The 17,346-nt window shown below is 44.0% G+C and overlaps 1 protein-coding gene across 1 annotated transcript in view; it reads left to right on the forward strand.

The window, feature by feature from the left end:
- The window catches only part of MTMR7 (myotubularin related protein 7), a 51,564-nt gene that overhangs the window by 8,952 nt on the left and 25,266 nt on the right, over positions 1 to 17,346 (forward strand). The window contains exons 2-6 of the mRNA XM_066632818.1: positions 5,481 to 5,603; positions 7,042 to 7,204; positions 11,851 to 12,008; positions 13,020 to 13,148; positions 16,905 to 17,039. Of these exons, the coding sequence (XP_066488915.1) occupies positions 5,481 to 5,603; positions 7,042 to 7,204; positions 11,851 to 12,008; positions 13,020 to 13,148; positions 16,905 to 17,039 (708 nt within the window). The remainder of the gene's footprint in view (positions 1 to 5,480; positions 5,604 to 7,041; positions 7,205 to 11,850; positions 12,009 to 13,019; positions 13,149 to 16,904; positions 17,040 to 17,346) is intronic.

Below are 17,346 nucleotides of genomic sequence, written 5' to 3' on the forward strand. Positions count from 1 at the left end.
TTCAGTTCGTGGCATCTCCAGAACGGCTGGGAAAGATCCCTCTCTGAATCCCGGAAGAGCTGTTGCAGAATATACTAGGTAGACCTTACTCTTTTAAGGGCAGCTTCAGTTGCACATGTGTGAAGAGCTAACATCAGAGAGAGGGAGGAAGGGGTGATATTTTGCATTGTTCCTTTTGTCCAGATTCAAGGAGCCACAAAGTTCTCTTTGCCATAGTATAGCCGGGGGTGTGAGTGAGTGACATGGTAAGTACAGCAGGTGCTGCAGCATGCTGTGTAAGCTGCCTCCCCACTCGCTCTCAGAGCCATTTGGGGCATGCGCAGGCAATGTTGCCGTTACTGCTCCAGATTACTCCAGTGGGGGACTGGGAGGGACCTCTCACACAGTGTGTTGCAGCACCTGCTGTTCTTTCCATGCCGCCCCTCCGGGCTATGCTACTGTTCTTTGCTGTGTTACTGATCTCTGTTAATAAAGGCCTGTTGAGAGTGTTGGATTCTTTTAATCTAGAGCAGGGGTGCTCAATAGGTAGATCGCGATCTACCGGTAGATCGCGAGGCAAAATGAGTAGATCGTGGAGCCCTGTCTCTCCAAACTGTTAATATGTCAGTTTCGTCTAGTGACTAGACGAAACTGACATATTTAGCTGACACTAAACTGACACTGAAACTGACACTTTAGCTGCTCTTCAGGCATGCAGCAACAAAACTGACTAAACTGACTAGACTCTAGTCAGTTTCATCAGTTTTGTGGTGCTGCATGCCAGAAAAGCAGGAGCTACAGTGGGCAGCGGCGGGAGGGGGAGCTGGGCTGCACTGGACTGAGGCGCTTCCTGGGGCTCCGTAGCGGAAGGGGGGAGGGGCAGGAGTTCGAGATGGAGTCACTCTGATGGAGATTGCCGCAGGAGGCCCCGAGTGACCCTCCCCTTCCCTTCCAGTCAGGTCCGGCCCAACCCAGCCCAGCCATGCCCAGCCCAGCCGCTCCCGTAGGAGCCCAGAGGTAAGTGCTGCGGCCGCTGCCACTCTCGGTCGGGGCTGACAGGTGAGACAACCCCCTGGCCCCTCCGCCGCTGCAGGAGGAGGGCCGGTGGGAGCAGTGTCTCCCCCGCCTGCTGCCTGCACACGCAGCCCCTCTCCATGGAAACGGGGAGCCCCCCGCCCCTTCTGAGGAGGACCTGCGACACCTCCCTCTCCCTGCTGGTCTTGGGGCACAGCCACAAAGAGTTTGGGGGGGCGGGGAGTGGGGAGCTCCTCCCCCCCGTAGTGCAGCAAGGCTGGGCATGTGCCTCTTGGGGGGACCTGTGGCTGCCCCCCGTATGTGGGGTGGGGAGAGAGGAGAGGCCTCCTGTGTGCTTCCTGAACACGGGGCACAGGAAGCTGGACACAGCTGTGGGGCACAGCTGTGGGGCACAGGAAGCTGGACTTGGTGGACCTCCTCTGACCTGGTCCAGCAGGGGCTCCATACATCAAAGGGGGTGTCTGTCAGACGCTTCCTTCCCCCCTGGTAGATCTCCGGGCCTTGCTGGGTTTCAAAGTAGCTCTCGAACCAAAAAAGTGTGAGCACCCCTGATCTAGAGCATTTCCCTTTTGTAAATATTTTTCCTTGCAAAAATCAAGGGAATAACCATCAATATTTTAATCAGGAAATCCTTCATTGTGCAAGCTGTAAATGGAGCAAAAGGCTGAGCTACTTGCACGAGTGGCAGTCTGCCATAGCACCAAAAATACAGGATTGGCACTCAATAGGCATTTTTTGGAATAAAACCCACTGTCAGTACTCATTCCTTGCTTAGCTGTGGAGATTGAAAGAAATTTACGGATTAAATGATATTGTAGAACATCAAACACAATCTAATTGTAGCCTGTACTTAACATAGCTCTTTCTGTGCAAAAGTTCCTTGGTTCTGAGGTCAGACTCAGTAAGGATGTGCCCATTCTTTTCCCAGATCTGACATACTTTTCTTGAATGACCTCCCAGCAACCTTTTTCAGAAGGTCAGTGCTAACATCTGTTTGTAATTTGCATTCCCTTTAACTTCTCTCTCACTCTTTGGTATTCTCCCCCCTCCACTCCTTTGCTATGTTGAAAATAGAATTTGGGGGCCACTTTCCTTATACCATGTAAGGGGTTGTAATAGTAGTCACAATAAATCCCTTGACTGTGTTTGCTTAATGCACAGTCCCAATGCTCTTTTTAGCCTGCAGCAACCAAGGTTCTTAGGAAAAAATAACTCCTGGTGGACATACATAGCTTTTAAAATAAATACTTCCTGTCACTTATCATTTTTGTGGACAGGCTATCTCTCCCAGGCCTTGGCACCCATCACTGTGATCTCTTTTATACTTCATAATCTCTCATAGTTTTACATTCCCAGTGTGTATGGAGACTTTTGCAGAAGGGAACTAGGTCACAGGCATATCTGTGGCATTTTCATCTCTCTCAAATGGTCCAAGATACTCATGGCCAATTTTCTGATGGCTTAAAGCACTTGGCTCCTGGTGAATGCGGAGTTGCTCTCCAGAGAGCCACGAGTAATTCCATGGCACTTCTTTTTCACATGCTTGATTTTTATTATCTTAATTCTAGGGTTGATACATTAGCTTGATTATTGGTGCATTCATCTGTGTGTCAAGAATAAGAACTCATATCCATGGATGCTAGCAACAGCTATAAAGGAACCATCGCACATAGCCCTGTTCAGATTGGAACTGGGCTTGACAAACAACAAAATTTGGGAAATAACCTAGTTAATTCCAAACACAATTCAGATTGCTTACTTCCAATGACATCAGGAGTGTAGTGGGATTGAATCTCTCCCCCTAACCCCATGAAACCAAGTGTTCTTCCCCAACTGTTGCCATTTGTAGCAGAATCTTCTGCTTCAGTGGCAAGGAGGGATGTCTCTGTTCCTTGATCCTTCTTCCCCTGCCCATCTCTTGCCTCCCACATTCTGCTGCACATGAAGCTGTGCTGCTATGTCAGCATTTCAGTATTCAAGAATGGTGGGAAATATAAAGTGGTCCAGGATAACTGCACTTCCCATCATCTCTGGCCATAACAATATTTCAAGTCCTTGGGAGTGGAGGAGAAAGACCTTCTTTCTCACAAGTCACAGCCAGGTAAGGGGGAAATATGGAGAATTCTTTCCTGCCTCCGGTTACAATCAAGTCCTGCCCTTGCACCTCTGGGACTAACTTACTGCCTATTGAAATCTTCCCCCCATGAGAATTATTTTTTTGTAAGTTATCTTCTATCTTTTTAAGTATCTCAGGAAGGTACAGTATATTATTGAAATTGTAGTTCCATACAAGTATATTTAACTGATTAGTTCAGTGTTTCTCAACCGGTGGTACGGGTTCCATCAGTGGTACTTGACGTGGTGTCTGGTGGTGCTCACTGCTGGCTGGCAGCAAGACCAGGAATACAATACAACTGATAGCAGTAGGAGGCTTGACTCAGTGGGCAGAGCTCCAGAGTAAGCTTTTTTGAACCTTGAACCTCTTACTGGTGTTTGTAGCTCTGCATCTGGCCTCCCAACCCAGTTATCTGGGTAACCCAGATATCTGATAATTCAGATATCATCACCAGTTACTTCCAGTGGTACTTCAAATAGGTGACCATGCGAAGTGGTATGACAGAGGACAAACGTTAAGGAACCTGGATTAGTTAACTGAAAATTCCAGGCTCCTAGTTAGTATATGTCTTGGATACTGTGGTTTGTCTTTTGAGCTAAGTTGTTATTTTTGAATGTGTTCTCTGGGACGAGACCTGTTCTTGTTAACACTACTGCTGTTGGCCTAGGTAGATGCCTGGCTGTAAGCCTTCTTAAGGGTGACTTTTTAGAGCTGGTATAGCATAGATCATTTCTCCACTGGGAGCAATGTGAGATGCACAAAAATAGCTCCCAGAGACAAGTTTGCTAGAAAATCTGTGTTTTAACAGTGGTGTAGCTTTCTTCTTAAGCAGCCAGCACTTAACATTGGTCATCTAAAAATAACCAAGAAATCAGTGGATCGCAGTAGCTTTTTTTTTTTTAACAGTACCAGGGTCCAAATTTTTACCTATCTTAACTAATTTAACTCTTATTTATAAGTGCGATGATGAATCTGAATGCAGATCTCAGAGTTTGGCTCTAGGCACTCTTAAGTTCAGAGCAACACACCAGATACCTCTTTTGTTAGCATGGCAAAAGGTAATCTTAGCTTTTTCAAATCCCCGCCTAATTTGAAGCTCTGGAAAAGCTTTTTCAAACATGTTAATCTTTTGAGCATCTTTGTAGGAAGGACACAAGGAATTGCTAACTTTGGAGCTAGTTTATCTTCTGTGAGGAGGGGGAAGAGGGAATAGAATTTACAGTTAGTTCTCTTTATACATTAATTCATGATTTGCGAATTTGCTTTTCTGTGAGGGGCAGAATTGCTACCTACCTTATCTGTGACTCTATTCTCATTTTTGCAAATCCAGCCAATTATACTCCTTGCTTTTTAGAAAGCTGCCTGGATTGAGTCAGTTTTCTGCATCAACTGGCATTGGTATTGGTCTGTGGAAAATTGTTGGGCACATTCCAGACTTGCCCCACCATCTTGGGCACCATCTCAGGGACTCCAGCTGAATCTTCATAACCCTGGCAATGAAGACACTGATGACGAGAAGTCTCTGGAAAGCTACTTGAGGGCTGCTCTGGGGCTCTGGCAAGCCCAGGGAAGGAGCCAACAGGCAGGTAGAGGCTAGATAAAGCAACCCCCTCCCCACTGCTGAACTCTGAGGCCTTGTTGTTGGACCAGCAACCTTCAATGAGTCAAGGGATAGCCAGCACAGAGAAATCGCCATTGTCACAGCCTTCAGTGCATTGAGGGATGCAAGCACAGAGGAGGAAGCATCAGATGTTGGAGATCTCATTGAGCCATCACTATAACTGAGCCTCATAGACCAAGTTAAGATTCAGGTCCATAAAATTCATAGAGTGTATGGTGAAGTGGGTTCCCTAGAATCTAACCTCATTTTCCCCATAGGCTCAATGATTTAGTATCCACTAATTTGGTATCCACTAGGTTTTCAAGGAGCCTAACCCTAGTGGATAACGAGAACTGACAGTACTTAATGTCTAATTTTATTTTATTTCTCATCTTCTAGTTAACTGTGCTGGTACATGGTGTATGTATAGGTGTAACTCATAATCTGTTTGCTTACCAAAAGCATTGCTTTTCAAAAAATGGGTATACCTATTATATAGCATCAGGGGGAATAAACATGTGAATTGTCTGTCACCCAATTGACTGCAAGCAGCCTCTACTTTGACAGAAACACAGTTCTGACCAATCAGGTGGTGCCTTTTTTGCTTCTGAATGAAGCAGTGGAAGAAGATTGGCCTGCTCAAATGAATATTGTATCTTTTAATATATAATCTGACATAATTGTTGATTGAAATTGGATTATAAAGAACAACTGAACAACATTGTTCTATCATTTCTCTTTATTTTTTAGGTGGAAAATGTACGCTTAATTGATGGAATATCTGCTAAAAGGGCTGCCTTAGGAACTTTGTATCTAACAGCTACTCATGTTATCTTTGTGGAAAATGAGTCAGATACTCGTAAAGAGACATGGGTATGACAATTTTCATATTACTGCCATGTAAATCTCTCCAAAGATAATCTGCACAGATCTTGATTTATTTTACCATCTATAAAAATGCTCTTCACATTTACTGAACAAATGTATTATTCATTGGGATAGATCAGACACCTGCACACACTTTAAAGAGACCAGATAATTCTGGGCATTCATCTCTTTGCTTGCAAATCTATTTGCTCCTTATGTTTCCTCTATTGATATTAAGGGGAGAAGTTAATTTCTGCGTACGGAATGAGAACCCCAGACCTTCCAAAAATCATTGGATCAGGTAAAATGAGTGATCAGATATGTGAGGGCCTAATCCTATCCAATTTTCCAGTGCTGATGCAGCTTCAACGCAGCCCCAGGTAAGGGAACACATATTCCCTTACCTTCAGGAGGCCTCAGTGGCTGCCCCTCCACCACAGGATACAGTGCAAGTCCCATTGGCATAGCTGCATCAGTGCTGGAAAGTTGCATAGGATTGGGCCCTATCTAGGGCAGGGCCTGAGGGGCACCTGCTCAGGTGCTGTGTCAAGGGGCAGCACATGACTGCCCTCAGATTCTGTCCCAGTTACAGGAGGCAAAGGCAGCTTTGCACCCCCATTCATTTCATGTGGGGGTTCCCCTTGAAGGAGAGCTTCCACAGCAGAAGGAACAGAAGGTGTGGAACTGCTACAATGAGTGCCCCTTCTCTGGGGAGAACCAGTAAGCGACTGCTTTGTGCCACAAGCAGCACAAGGCAGTCACTTCCAGGTTCTCCTCGAATGAGAAGGGCTGGCAGTTTCACACCCTCCCTGTTCCTTCTCCTGTAGAGGCTTCCTTTCAAGGGGAGTCTCCATAGGAGAAGGAAGGTGGGCACAAAGCCACTGCAGCAAACCCCTTTCTCTGGGGAGAAACCAGAAGTGGTGCCACATGACATGATGTCACATGACATCATGACGTTGCCGCCCTGGGTGCTGGGGTACTGCATTACACATCTGTGAGTGATGACTGAGTACTCCATTGTACATTCAGAACTACACTTTTAAGACTGGAAGTTTCCAAAAAGTTTATATTTCCCAGTACAGGTAGTCCCTGACTTAATGTCATCTGACCTATTGATGGCTCGATTTAAGGACAGCCTCGTTGGCACTTTTGCTCAGATGAGGTCTGCCCATCCTTGTGTTTTCATGCAGATGTGATAGCACTATTTCAAATTCTGAACAAACATCCAGAACAGAACCAGAACATAAGTAAGGGACTACCTGGAGATGGATGTTGATGTCCGGAGACTCAAGATCCTTTGTAATAAACCAGCTGCATTGTACTAATGCCTTGCTTTCTACAGGAACATTGCATCCACCAGCACACATGGTACAAACATTCTATTCTTTTATTGTGGCTTATCCTTTGTTGCCGTTCAGCCTGACTTCTTGTGTTCCCTTTTCAGGTCCTTCACAGTCAAATCTCCTCTATTGAAAAACAGGCTACAACTGCTACAGGTTGCCCTTTGCTGATCCGTTGCAAGAACTTCCAGAACATCCAATTTATCTTGCCTCAGGAAAGAGATTGCCATGATGTTTACATATCTTTAATACGCCTGGCACGCCCAGGTACAGATTGGACGTTTGGGAGAAACAGAAATATTAACTGGCAATTTAATTGATTGAATGTCTCACAGACATTGATGTTTGGTGGACTGATGCCCTGCCATTTGTAAAACTGGCTGAAAGAGACTGAGCAGTTGGGGTACTGTTTCACCATATACAGAAACAATGCTTAACAAAAGCATGTCTATTTGCTTATCAAAGTATGGGTATACCTGTGACTGTATATGGAACCACAGAGAATGTGCATTTGAATTGTCTATCATTCAGTTGGCTGCAAGCAGCCTCTACTTGGGCAGAAACACATTTTAATTGGCAGTGTGGAGACAAAACACACTAGTATTTGAATATCACTGCTGACTTTTGTCACTTTCGGGAGTGTAGCTAGTAGAAAGAAAATCACCTGGATGCAGGCCAGGGTTGGTGGCTAAGATTAAACAGGTTGCTTTGCAGGATCATACCAAAGGCTGTCAAATTAATCATTCTGTATCCTTGAGAGACAACCAAATATCTCTAGGCTCTTTTCAAACAGGACCTAGAGGTGATGGTCTACTCCTATTGTTTGTTTGGGTCTTTAGAGTTAGTTTTAGGGCTGAGAAACTTGGAAATAGTGCAGTTTTGCTGCATGAAGGTAGAAAACCCAATTTTCGTGCACTTTTTTTGTATTTATTTAAACCAGGACCCAGGTATTTGCAGATTTCAGTATCTGCGGGGAGTTCTGGAATGGAACCCCCACAGATATCAGGGGCAGACCTGAATACTAAAACTGTAAAGGAAATAGACAGTACAATTCTATGTCTGTCTACTCAGAAGTCAATCTTACAAAGCTCAGTGGGACCTACTCAAAGGTAAATGTGAATATGGTTGCACCCTAAGGGTATCATTGTGTACAACAAACTTTCAGAATATGAAATCATAAATTAAAATAAAAGGTGAGGAGAGTATTAAAACAGTCTCTGGAGTTCAGCCTTCTCTGTTTATTGTCATGACAAAGGTTTATGTACCCTAGTCCACGTTCCATTTGCTTAGGTACAATTGTTATAGTTAATGTGCAAAAAAATTTCTTAAGTAGAAAGATCTGGCTGAAATTCTGACATGTATTTGCTCACCAGTTTCCAAAACATGCATTAAACTTATCCATTACACCTGCCTGCATCACTGGTTGGAATTAAATTAGATCAAATTAGAACAAACATGTCCTGGTTTCAGCTTAAGTTTTATCAACATTTCAGTTGCAAAGTATGAAATACAAAGCTTGTTCAGGTTCACAGAGTGTCAAACATAAGTCCATGGCACAGTTAGCTTGGCTGAAGCATAGCAACTTTCTTTCATAACTATACAGAAGGGGTTGTCAGACTTCCAAATGATAGATGGGCAGCCCAATCCTAACCTGCACTGGAACAGGCAAACCAAATGGCTGTGGCACAACTAGGAATAAGGGAACATTTATCTCCTTATCCCATGTCATGCACCAGCCACCCCTATGAGGCTACTCAGATCTATGCCAGTAATTTCAATGATGCAAATCCGAGTGGCCCATTAAGGCCAATAGGGCCTGGCATGGGATTTAGGATCCGGCCTAAGTTGCCAAGGCCAGCCCCACCGACTGCCTGCCAGGCCTGGTCTGCCACTGTCCTGCTTTCCCCCCGCCCAAAAATGCCCCTGCTTATTTACCAACCAGGGAACTGGATCCAGTGCAAGGCAGCCAGCAAGTATCCTTGTGCTAGCCCAGCTTCCTCCTGAGTAGTCTCGAACATTTTATGTTTTATGGCACATTGGCAACACTCCTTGGCCAGTGCAAGGGACTGCACTCTCACAGCCCTTCGGTATGCTGTTGGCTACTCCAAAATTCCCCCACTCCACTTCAACATCTACATATGGCTCATCCAATCTATATTCCAGTAATACTTGGGAGTAGAATCCCCTACCTGATCATTTAGAAGAAGTGGCCATGGATAAGGTGGCAGTGGGGTGGGCTTGTGCACATGTCCCCCCCCCCCCCCAAAGAAGAAAATGGGGTCAGAAGTTGTGCTGCTTCAAGTGCCAGATTGACTTCGGGTGGACCTGGTACACCAAGCATTTTGTTTGATGTGACAGCTTTCAAGTACACGCTCATTACGGAACCTGATTGTTGCATCAACATCAGCCTTTTAAAGCCTGTTGGAAAAAATGCACAAAGCGTTAGTGTTTGTTGCAAGAGTTTGCTTATTGGGGGCTTAACTGTTGACAGAGCAATATTTGTTTTGGGTTTATAATTCACTTCAATCTTCTTGGCCATGATTTTATGGGACATAAATTCATAAACTATAATGAGGCAAGGGAGCTGAAGGTCATCTAGTACCCTTCTTTGAAGCAACACTCTTTTTCCCCCCTACCCCCAATACAAACATTCTTAACAGTTTAGCCCATAGAATCCAGAGAACAGTTTGCTACTACTGGTGAACAGGAGTGACCAGAATTGAATTCACTTTGTCAGATTGCCTCTAGTCTATGCCTGGATGTGCCTGAACTGTGACGGAATCCACAACTGACCAATGGTAGTTTGGAGTTACCATTTTTCCTGGAAGATTTAGCTGTTATGAAGCCATTTCTATCCAATGTTGCAAATATACAGCAGGGATTAAATGCGTACACCTGTGGACTGGGCAGAAATGGGTTAAGAGCCCAATCCTATGCATGTCTGCTCAGAAGTATGTCCCATTATAATCAATGGGGCATACTGTCTGGTAAGTGTGGATAGAATTGCAGCCTTACTATCTTTTGGGATGCTGGAAAGCAGCATCCCAAGGGTTCTAGAGTAGAACGTAACTGTGCAATACTCCTGGGCCTAAAGTATTGACTGGAGAGTGTCCTTTCTCCCCTTTTGTTCCTGAATGTGGGGTAGGCACTCACTTACTTTGCTTCTTCTTAATTGATAATAGCACTGGGAGCAATCGAGATAGGCACCGCTGTAGGGGCTAAATTCTGACGTTTCCTTACCCTTCCCCCCCACCTTGCAGTTTCACAGCTTTTCACATGCTACTCTATTTTTAAAAAGAAAAGAAAAAAACCAGGCAAACTGATTTGTTCTGCGTAAGAAAGAAAGTGGAGCAACAGTACTCTAATCCTTCACTGAACTGGCTGTACAAGTAGTGCAGAAATAAAGGACTTTCTGCCCAATCCTGTGCATGTCTACTCAGAAGTAAGTCCCATTAGAGTCACTGGGGCTTACTCCCAGGAAAGTGTGGTTAGGATTGGGCTGTTTGAAACCAGAAATTAACATGGAAATAAAGCACTGCTGTTTGGTCAATTTATTAACAATAAAATGTGGGTAATTGATCCTAGTGCCTTCAACAGATTATTTATTTAAAAAATTATATCCCACCTTTCCTTTGCTGCAACAAATGCCCCAGGTAGCTTACAGAGCTTCACCAAAAAGACAATAAAATCACAATATATCAAACAATGAATAAAACAAATTAAAAAACAATTGGGGGTGACTGTTTAACTGTGCAGATGTTAACTGCCCCAATAATCCATTGGGTGATGTCACAAAAATTCTCTTTCTCCAGTGGAAGGCGTTCACAAGGACTCCTTCTGTGGGACGAAGGAAACCTTTAGGATATAACCCGTAAACTTAACTGGCATTAGGAAATCTGCCAGTTGATGGGCAAATATTTTTTTAAACAGAAACGTGACTCAGGTGTTTTTGCAAGTAATAATTAACCTGTTGTGGTTTGACTGTGGTCAAATATTACATGAAGTTGAGAATGCCCTGTGACATCTAATAACAAAAGCAGGAATGATTATTTTTCTGTGACATTTGCCTGGTCCATTGCCAGGAGATTGCTTGTTGACTGGCCAAATATATTATTTATTTAGAATGCTTGAACACTACTTTTCATCAACAACAAAAGTTCACAGTGTGGTTTACAAGATAAAACAGTTTCTTTGCTATGCTGGGGTGAGTCGGGGCCATTGCTGTCCCCTTATCTGTATCTAGTTTACAGGGGAATTCTCCCCAGTTCCATTCTAGATTAGGTCCCAATTCTATTCGACTTCCCAGCGCCAATGCAGCTGCAATGTATCTCTGAGGAACGGAACAAAAGTTTCTTTGCTTTGAGGAGGTCACCGTGATGGCCCCCCCTTGCTACAGGATGCAGCACACACTCCATTGGCTCAACTGCATTGGTGCTAGAAAGTTGTATAGTATTTGGGCCCTTACTTAAGATCAAGCAAATGAGCCAAACTATATGTTACAGGGAAAGACAAAAATGACTAACAAGCAAACTGTATAACAGAAAGGAGCAAGAAGCATTACTCTTAACATTTATGCATGTGACCTGCCTACTCACAAACACAACCCACTCACTTTGTCTCCATAATACATACAGAATGGTCAAAAATAATCTCAATTGGGGAAATGGTTGCCTTTCCTCAGAGTTTGGTCATAAAGTGTCTGGGTAGACAGAATCCTGAACTTGTTTGAAATACCGTCAAGATGGGATTTGCAGTATATGCAGAAGGCAGCCTTTCCAACAAATTACTAGCATCAGTTTTGTAATCTGTGAAAAATGTGACAGCTGGCCTGACGAAGCAAAGAAAAGTTGATGTTTTGTGGTGCAATGATAATAATTCACATGGAGAAATGGCCTCTGTGTCCTTTCCTTCAGTGAAATATGAAGAGTTGTACTGTTTTTCCTTCAACCCCAAATTAAACAAAGAAGAGCGAGAAGAAGGGTGGAAGCTGGTGAACCTGAAGGATGAATACCATCGTATGGGGGTTCCAAATAATTACTGGCAGATCAGTGATGTCAACAGAGATTACCGAGTGAGTCCTTGCTACTTAAGGTGTGCAGTCTGTGACCCAAGCAGCATGTTATGAGGAACATCTAGTACTGTCCCAACATCCGTCTCCCCATGTCACCCTGGTCATGTTTTTATTCAGAATTTCCTGGTCCGTCCGTCCCCCCCATTTCATTGGCTACCTATTCTTGGTGGGCAGGGTGGCTCTGAGGGCAGTGACACCATGCATTTTCTTTAGGGGAACGTTACTGGGGAATGCAAGGAAGAGACGCATGGTTGTTGCATTTGATTGTTCACTGGAACGAGAAAACAGAACCCAGTTCTAAAATATTTTAGAACTGTGTCTGTTCTACATAGTTCTTCTGAATTGTTGATCTCAAAATGTGTGGATTTTGTATTTGTTGACAAGATGGTGAAAACTTTCAGCTAAATTCTATGCATGTCCACTTGAAAGTAAGCCCCACTGTGTAAGCATGCATTAGGGTGGCAATCTCAGATATTATTTGTTCAACCTCTCTTGTGCATGCTGAAGAGAAGTGTGGATACAGTACTTATCTGTGAAGTGTTTTGAAATAATGTACTGGAAAGAGAGCTTCAAAATATAACATAGGCCTACATACATTTTGCTGTCATAAATGTTAGACCTATTCTTAGGTAAATTTGGGGTGCTGAATCAAAAAATATCAGTTTTGCCTGATTTGTTCTAGTTTTGGGAGTACTGAATAGCCACTTTATATGTATTCTTTATATTCAAGCAGCTTCCTCTTGAGGAAGCCATGGCATCAGCTTTCTTATGAGGAAGCTGTTTGAATCTGCATACAAGGTGGCTACGCCGTACTTCCAAAATAGAGGCATTTGGGCAAATCCGATGCCATTTCTGGATTCAGCACCCCAAAAATATCCTAAATTTGTTCAAACATCCTTGGCAACTTAAAAAAGGTGTTATTTGTAGGCCTATGTAATCAAAGTTTTGCTTTAACAAACTAGTCAATAAAATTATGTTCATTTTATTTTTATTTTTTTTACTTCTGGACAGGTTTGTGACTCATATCCCACTGAAGTGTATGTACCCAAATCGGCCACTGCCCATATCATTGTGGGAAGCTCTAAATTCCGAAGCAGGAGACGTTTTCCAGCCCTTTCTTACTACTACAAGCAGAACAATGTGAGTGTTGGACTGGTATTTTGTATTCACTTGATTTGAATTTTATTTTCAAATAATTTTTAAAAATCAAAGGTAAATGATATTGCTCAAAACAACTCCCTGTGTGTAAATATTAATATAGAAATATTGGGTTTTTCTAGCTATATAATAGTAAAACTGTTATAGCATACTTATGTCCTAATTTTATGTAGGGCCTACGTCAGCAGATCTTGTGTGGTAAGTCCTGTTATGATGGTGCAAATGGCACACTGCCACCATTTGGACTGGAGCTGCTGGTGCAAATGGCTGGAGGCTCTGCACACTTACCAGCAGATCCCAGATACCACTCCAGAGCAAGTAAAGGGGGGGCAGTTCATGGTCTGTCAGGGGAGGATCAGAGTGTGGAGTAGGGTGGGCAGGGAGTGGCAGGGGTGGATCTCAGTGACACTAGCACATGCCAAGATTCTAGCCCCGTTTTCGTCTCCTGACATACCCCTTGAATCCTAAATACAAGGAGACCAATTGATGTCCAGGTGGCCTATGGAGAGGTAAGTTTTAAAAATTGGGGTTTTTTTTCTGATATTGTTCTGATTTCCCTGAGTTTACTGGAGAAATTAGAAGTGAATTTAGAGTTAACTGGTTTGTCCTTTTGGGTCTGGCTGGAAGTTGGTTACTGTGCTCAAGCTGAGTGCTGTACTTGTGGCAAAGAAGGGTGTCCCATGGTTTCACCCTGATCAGCCTGACCATCAGCCACCTCAGACCACTTCTAAAGGTTTTATAATAGTTGCCAGTCCCCATGGGTATGGGCTCACCCTCTCAGTTTCTCTTCTCCCCCTTGCCCCACTATCTGAGAAGGATGGTGTTTACAGTTAACTCTGTATTACACATCATTGCCTCTGTCTTCTGCTGTGCAGCCCTGCCTCTGGTCCATTCCATCAGCTTCCACAGCTTCCACAGCTTCCTCCTCAGCACCTCGCTAACTGGTCTCAAATAAAGCGCAGCAAGCTGCATGTGCTTCAGAGAGCTCAGGCTCTTGCAGGCTTTCCCCTCCTGAGGTCAGCCAATCAGCCATCCCTCTTGCTGTAGTAACAGGAGTGTTGCACCCAGCATCCCCACTGGGCTTGGGGTCCATTTATGGGCTCTGTCTCTGCCCTGGCTCTCTTTCCCCAGGCAGCATAGGAGCAGTTGTCACTATTGCACAGTACAAGCCATGTATTGAGAACAAAACGGCTAATATTATAATGCCGTTGTACAAATCTATGGTAAGGCTACACCTGGAGTATTGTGTCCAGTTCTGGTCGCCGCATCTCAAAAAGGATATAGTGGAAATGGAAAAGGTGCAAAAGAGGGCAACTAAGATGATTGCTGGGCTGAGGCACCTTCCTTATGAGGAAAGGCTACAGCATTTGGGCCTCTTCAGCCTACAAAAGAGACGCCTGAGGGGGAACATGATTGAGACATACAAAATTATGCAGGGGATGGACAGAGTGGATAGGGAGATGCTCTTTACACTCTTACAAAACACCAGAACCAGGGAACATCCACTAAAATTGAGTGTTGGGAGTGTTAGAACAGACAAAAGAAAATATTTCTTTACTCAGCGTGTGGTTGGACTGTGGAACTCTTTGCCACAGGATGTGGTGATGGCGACTGGCCTGGACGCCTTTAAAAGGGGATTGGACAAGTTTCTGGAGGAAAAATCCATTACGGGTTACAAGCCATGATGTGTATGTGCAACCTCCTGATTTTAGAAATGGATTATGTCAGAATGCCAGATGCAAGGGAGGGCACCAGGATGCAAGTCTCTTGTTATCTGGTGTGCTCCTTGGGACATTTGGTGGGCCACTGTGAGATACAGGAAGTTGGACTAGATGGGCCTATGGCCTGATCCAGTGGGGCTGTTCTTATGTTCTTAACTCATTTTCATGGCAAATGTATTGGATGACTGTTGGGCACCGACGTGCATCTATCTTGTCACACAAACTGATTTGGACAATTAGCTACATGTCCGCTATCTACCACTGGACCCCCATCTAGCCTTCCAACCACTACAAGTCTGAACACTGAGCTCATTAACTATTTCTTTGACTGACTTCTAGCACACCTGAGTGGCTTGGAAATCAGAAAGGTAAAGATATTTTTTACTTTTACCTGTAAACATGATATGTGAGAAATAATAGTCGTCTGTGATATTGGAATGGATCCAAACAAGAAGTTGAGGCAATTAATTGTGAACGAAGAACAAAGACTATTATCTTGAAACTGCTTAGTACAATGAGGCTGTAATCCGATACACACTTTCCTGGGAGCAAGCCCATTGAACTCAATGGGGAATTTACTTTTGAGAAGACATGCATAGGACTGGATTCCCAGTCTCAGTTTATGTAAGGAATCACCCTTGAAATTTACTTTCTTGCTCTCTGGAGATCTTCAAGCAGAGGCTTTCCAGGCACTTCCTGGAGATGCTATAGGACAGGGATGTCAAACTCGTTTCATGCAGAGGGCCAAAGCTAGCATTCGTGCTGCTGACTGAGGGCTGGAAGTGACATCACTAAGCACGAAGTGATGTCATTAAGCAGATGATGGACAGAAACAAGCACTTTATTCTCCCATAGAAGCTCATTGACTGCAAATGACAGAAGAGAAAATGTGCAAATCTTGAACAAGATTTTCATATTTTCAAGATATTTATTGGATTTATCCGACCTCCATTATAACTGGGCTCTCCCATCATGATAATTGGGCTCTCTCAAGATATGGAGAGCCCAATTATCATACTGGGAAAGCCCAATTATAATGGGGGTTGGATAAATTGCTTCTGGGGCCACATCTGGCCCACGGGCCTTATGTTTGACAGCCCTGCTCTAGAATTTCCTGCTACAGGCAGGGGGTTGGACTAGATGACCTTGTGGGCTCCTCCGACTCCAAGATTCTATGAAATTGTACAATTATTAATATTGTACCCCTTGTTTGATTATGGATCACTTTTGAAATTGTACAGTTATTCATATTGTACTCCTCATTTGCTTATGCCTCCATTTTGCTTTTTCTTTCCCTATCAAATAAATCCATGTTGCTATTGTCTCCTTGTTTTGCCTACCCTATCCTGCATAATCCTTACAGGAAACAAGGAGGAGGTGGGCTGGAGGCACTTCCCTCTCCCTTACCCAGTCTGCTACAGTTCCAAACAGAGCCCAGGTCCCACAGTTTTTTCCTCTACACTTAAAGTCTGAGGGGTTACTTGAATATTGACTTGCACATGGGAGTCAGAAGCTGGAGCACATATGGAGCAACTTCTGACAGTGCCTCTGGTAGCTGCTCTGGTAGTTAAACAGCCATTTGTTTAGGTTCACATGCGAGAATGCAGTGGAGGTGTATAAAAGGTACTTCCTTTGAAGGTGAGGGATATGACCCTGGGGGAGGGCCAGATGCAGTAGCAGAGCCAAAGGTGAGGTGGTGTTGTAAGTACTGCAAGTGCTCCTGTGCCTGCATGTTGCCTTCACTGCCTGGAATGGCTCCGATGGCGAATGGGAGGGGCCGCTTATATGGCGTGTTGTGCTGCCTACAGTACTTATCATGCCACCCCCCCCTTTCTGGCTGCACTACTGGCCGGATGAGAAGCCCCAGAGAGCCGTATTTTCCGAAGTGCTGGTTGCTTGGCCCAAATACAGGGTGTGCATAACCTCTCGAATCATAAACATTTGGCATGTTTAGCACATCCAAACGCTCTTACCCAATTATTCTAAACATTTCTGTCTCTGTTTTGATTTTTCGCAGGCTTCCATATGCAGGAGTAGTCAGCCTCTGTCAGGCTTCAGCGCACGATGTCTCGAGGATGAACAGATGCTGCAGTCTATCAGGAAGGCAAACCCAGGAAGTGATTTCATATATGTTGTTGATACGCGTCCAAAAGTAAGAAAATCTGTATTCTGTTGGGTGACTGTTATTGCTGAATATAGACTGATTTCTCACATGAAATCTCATTAAGAGCTGGTGTAGCGCAGGGGCAAAGAGGCTGAGCTGAAAATTGAGACTTTCCTGGTTCAGATCTGCCATGAACTCACTAAGTAACCTTACATAATATATACCCTCAGCTTTCCACCTTCAATATGGGAATAAGAGCAGCTTAACAAGAGTGCTATAAGCATCACTTCTCAAACTATCTGATGTGGTGGATCTACAATTTTTGTTTCCAGTGTGCCAGGGACCAGTACCATAT

The sequence above is a fragment of the Tiliqua scincoides genome, chromosome 6 (assembly GCF_035046505.1).
Source record: "Tiliqua scincoides isolate rTilSci1 chromosome 6, rTilSci1.hap2, whole genome shotgun sequence".
Classification (NCBI taxonomy): domain Eukaryota; kingdom Metazoa; phylum Chordata; class Lepidosauria; order Squamata; family Scincidae; genus Tiliqua; species Tiliqua scincoides.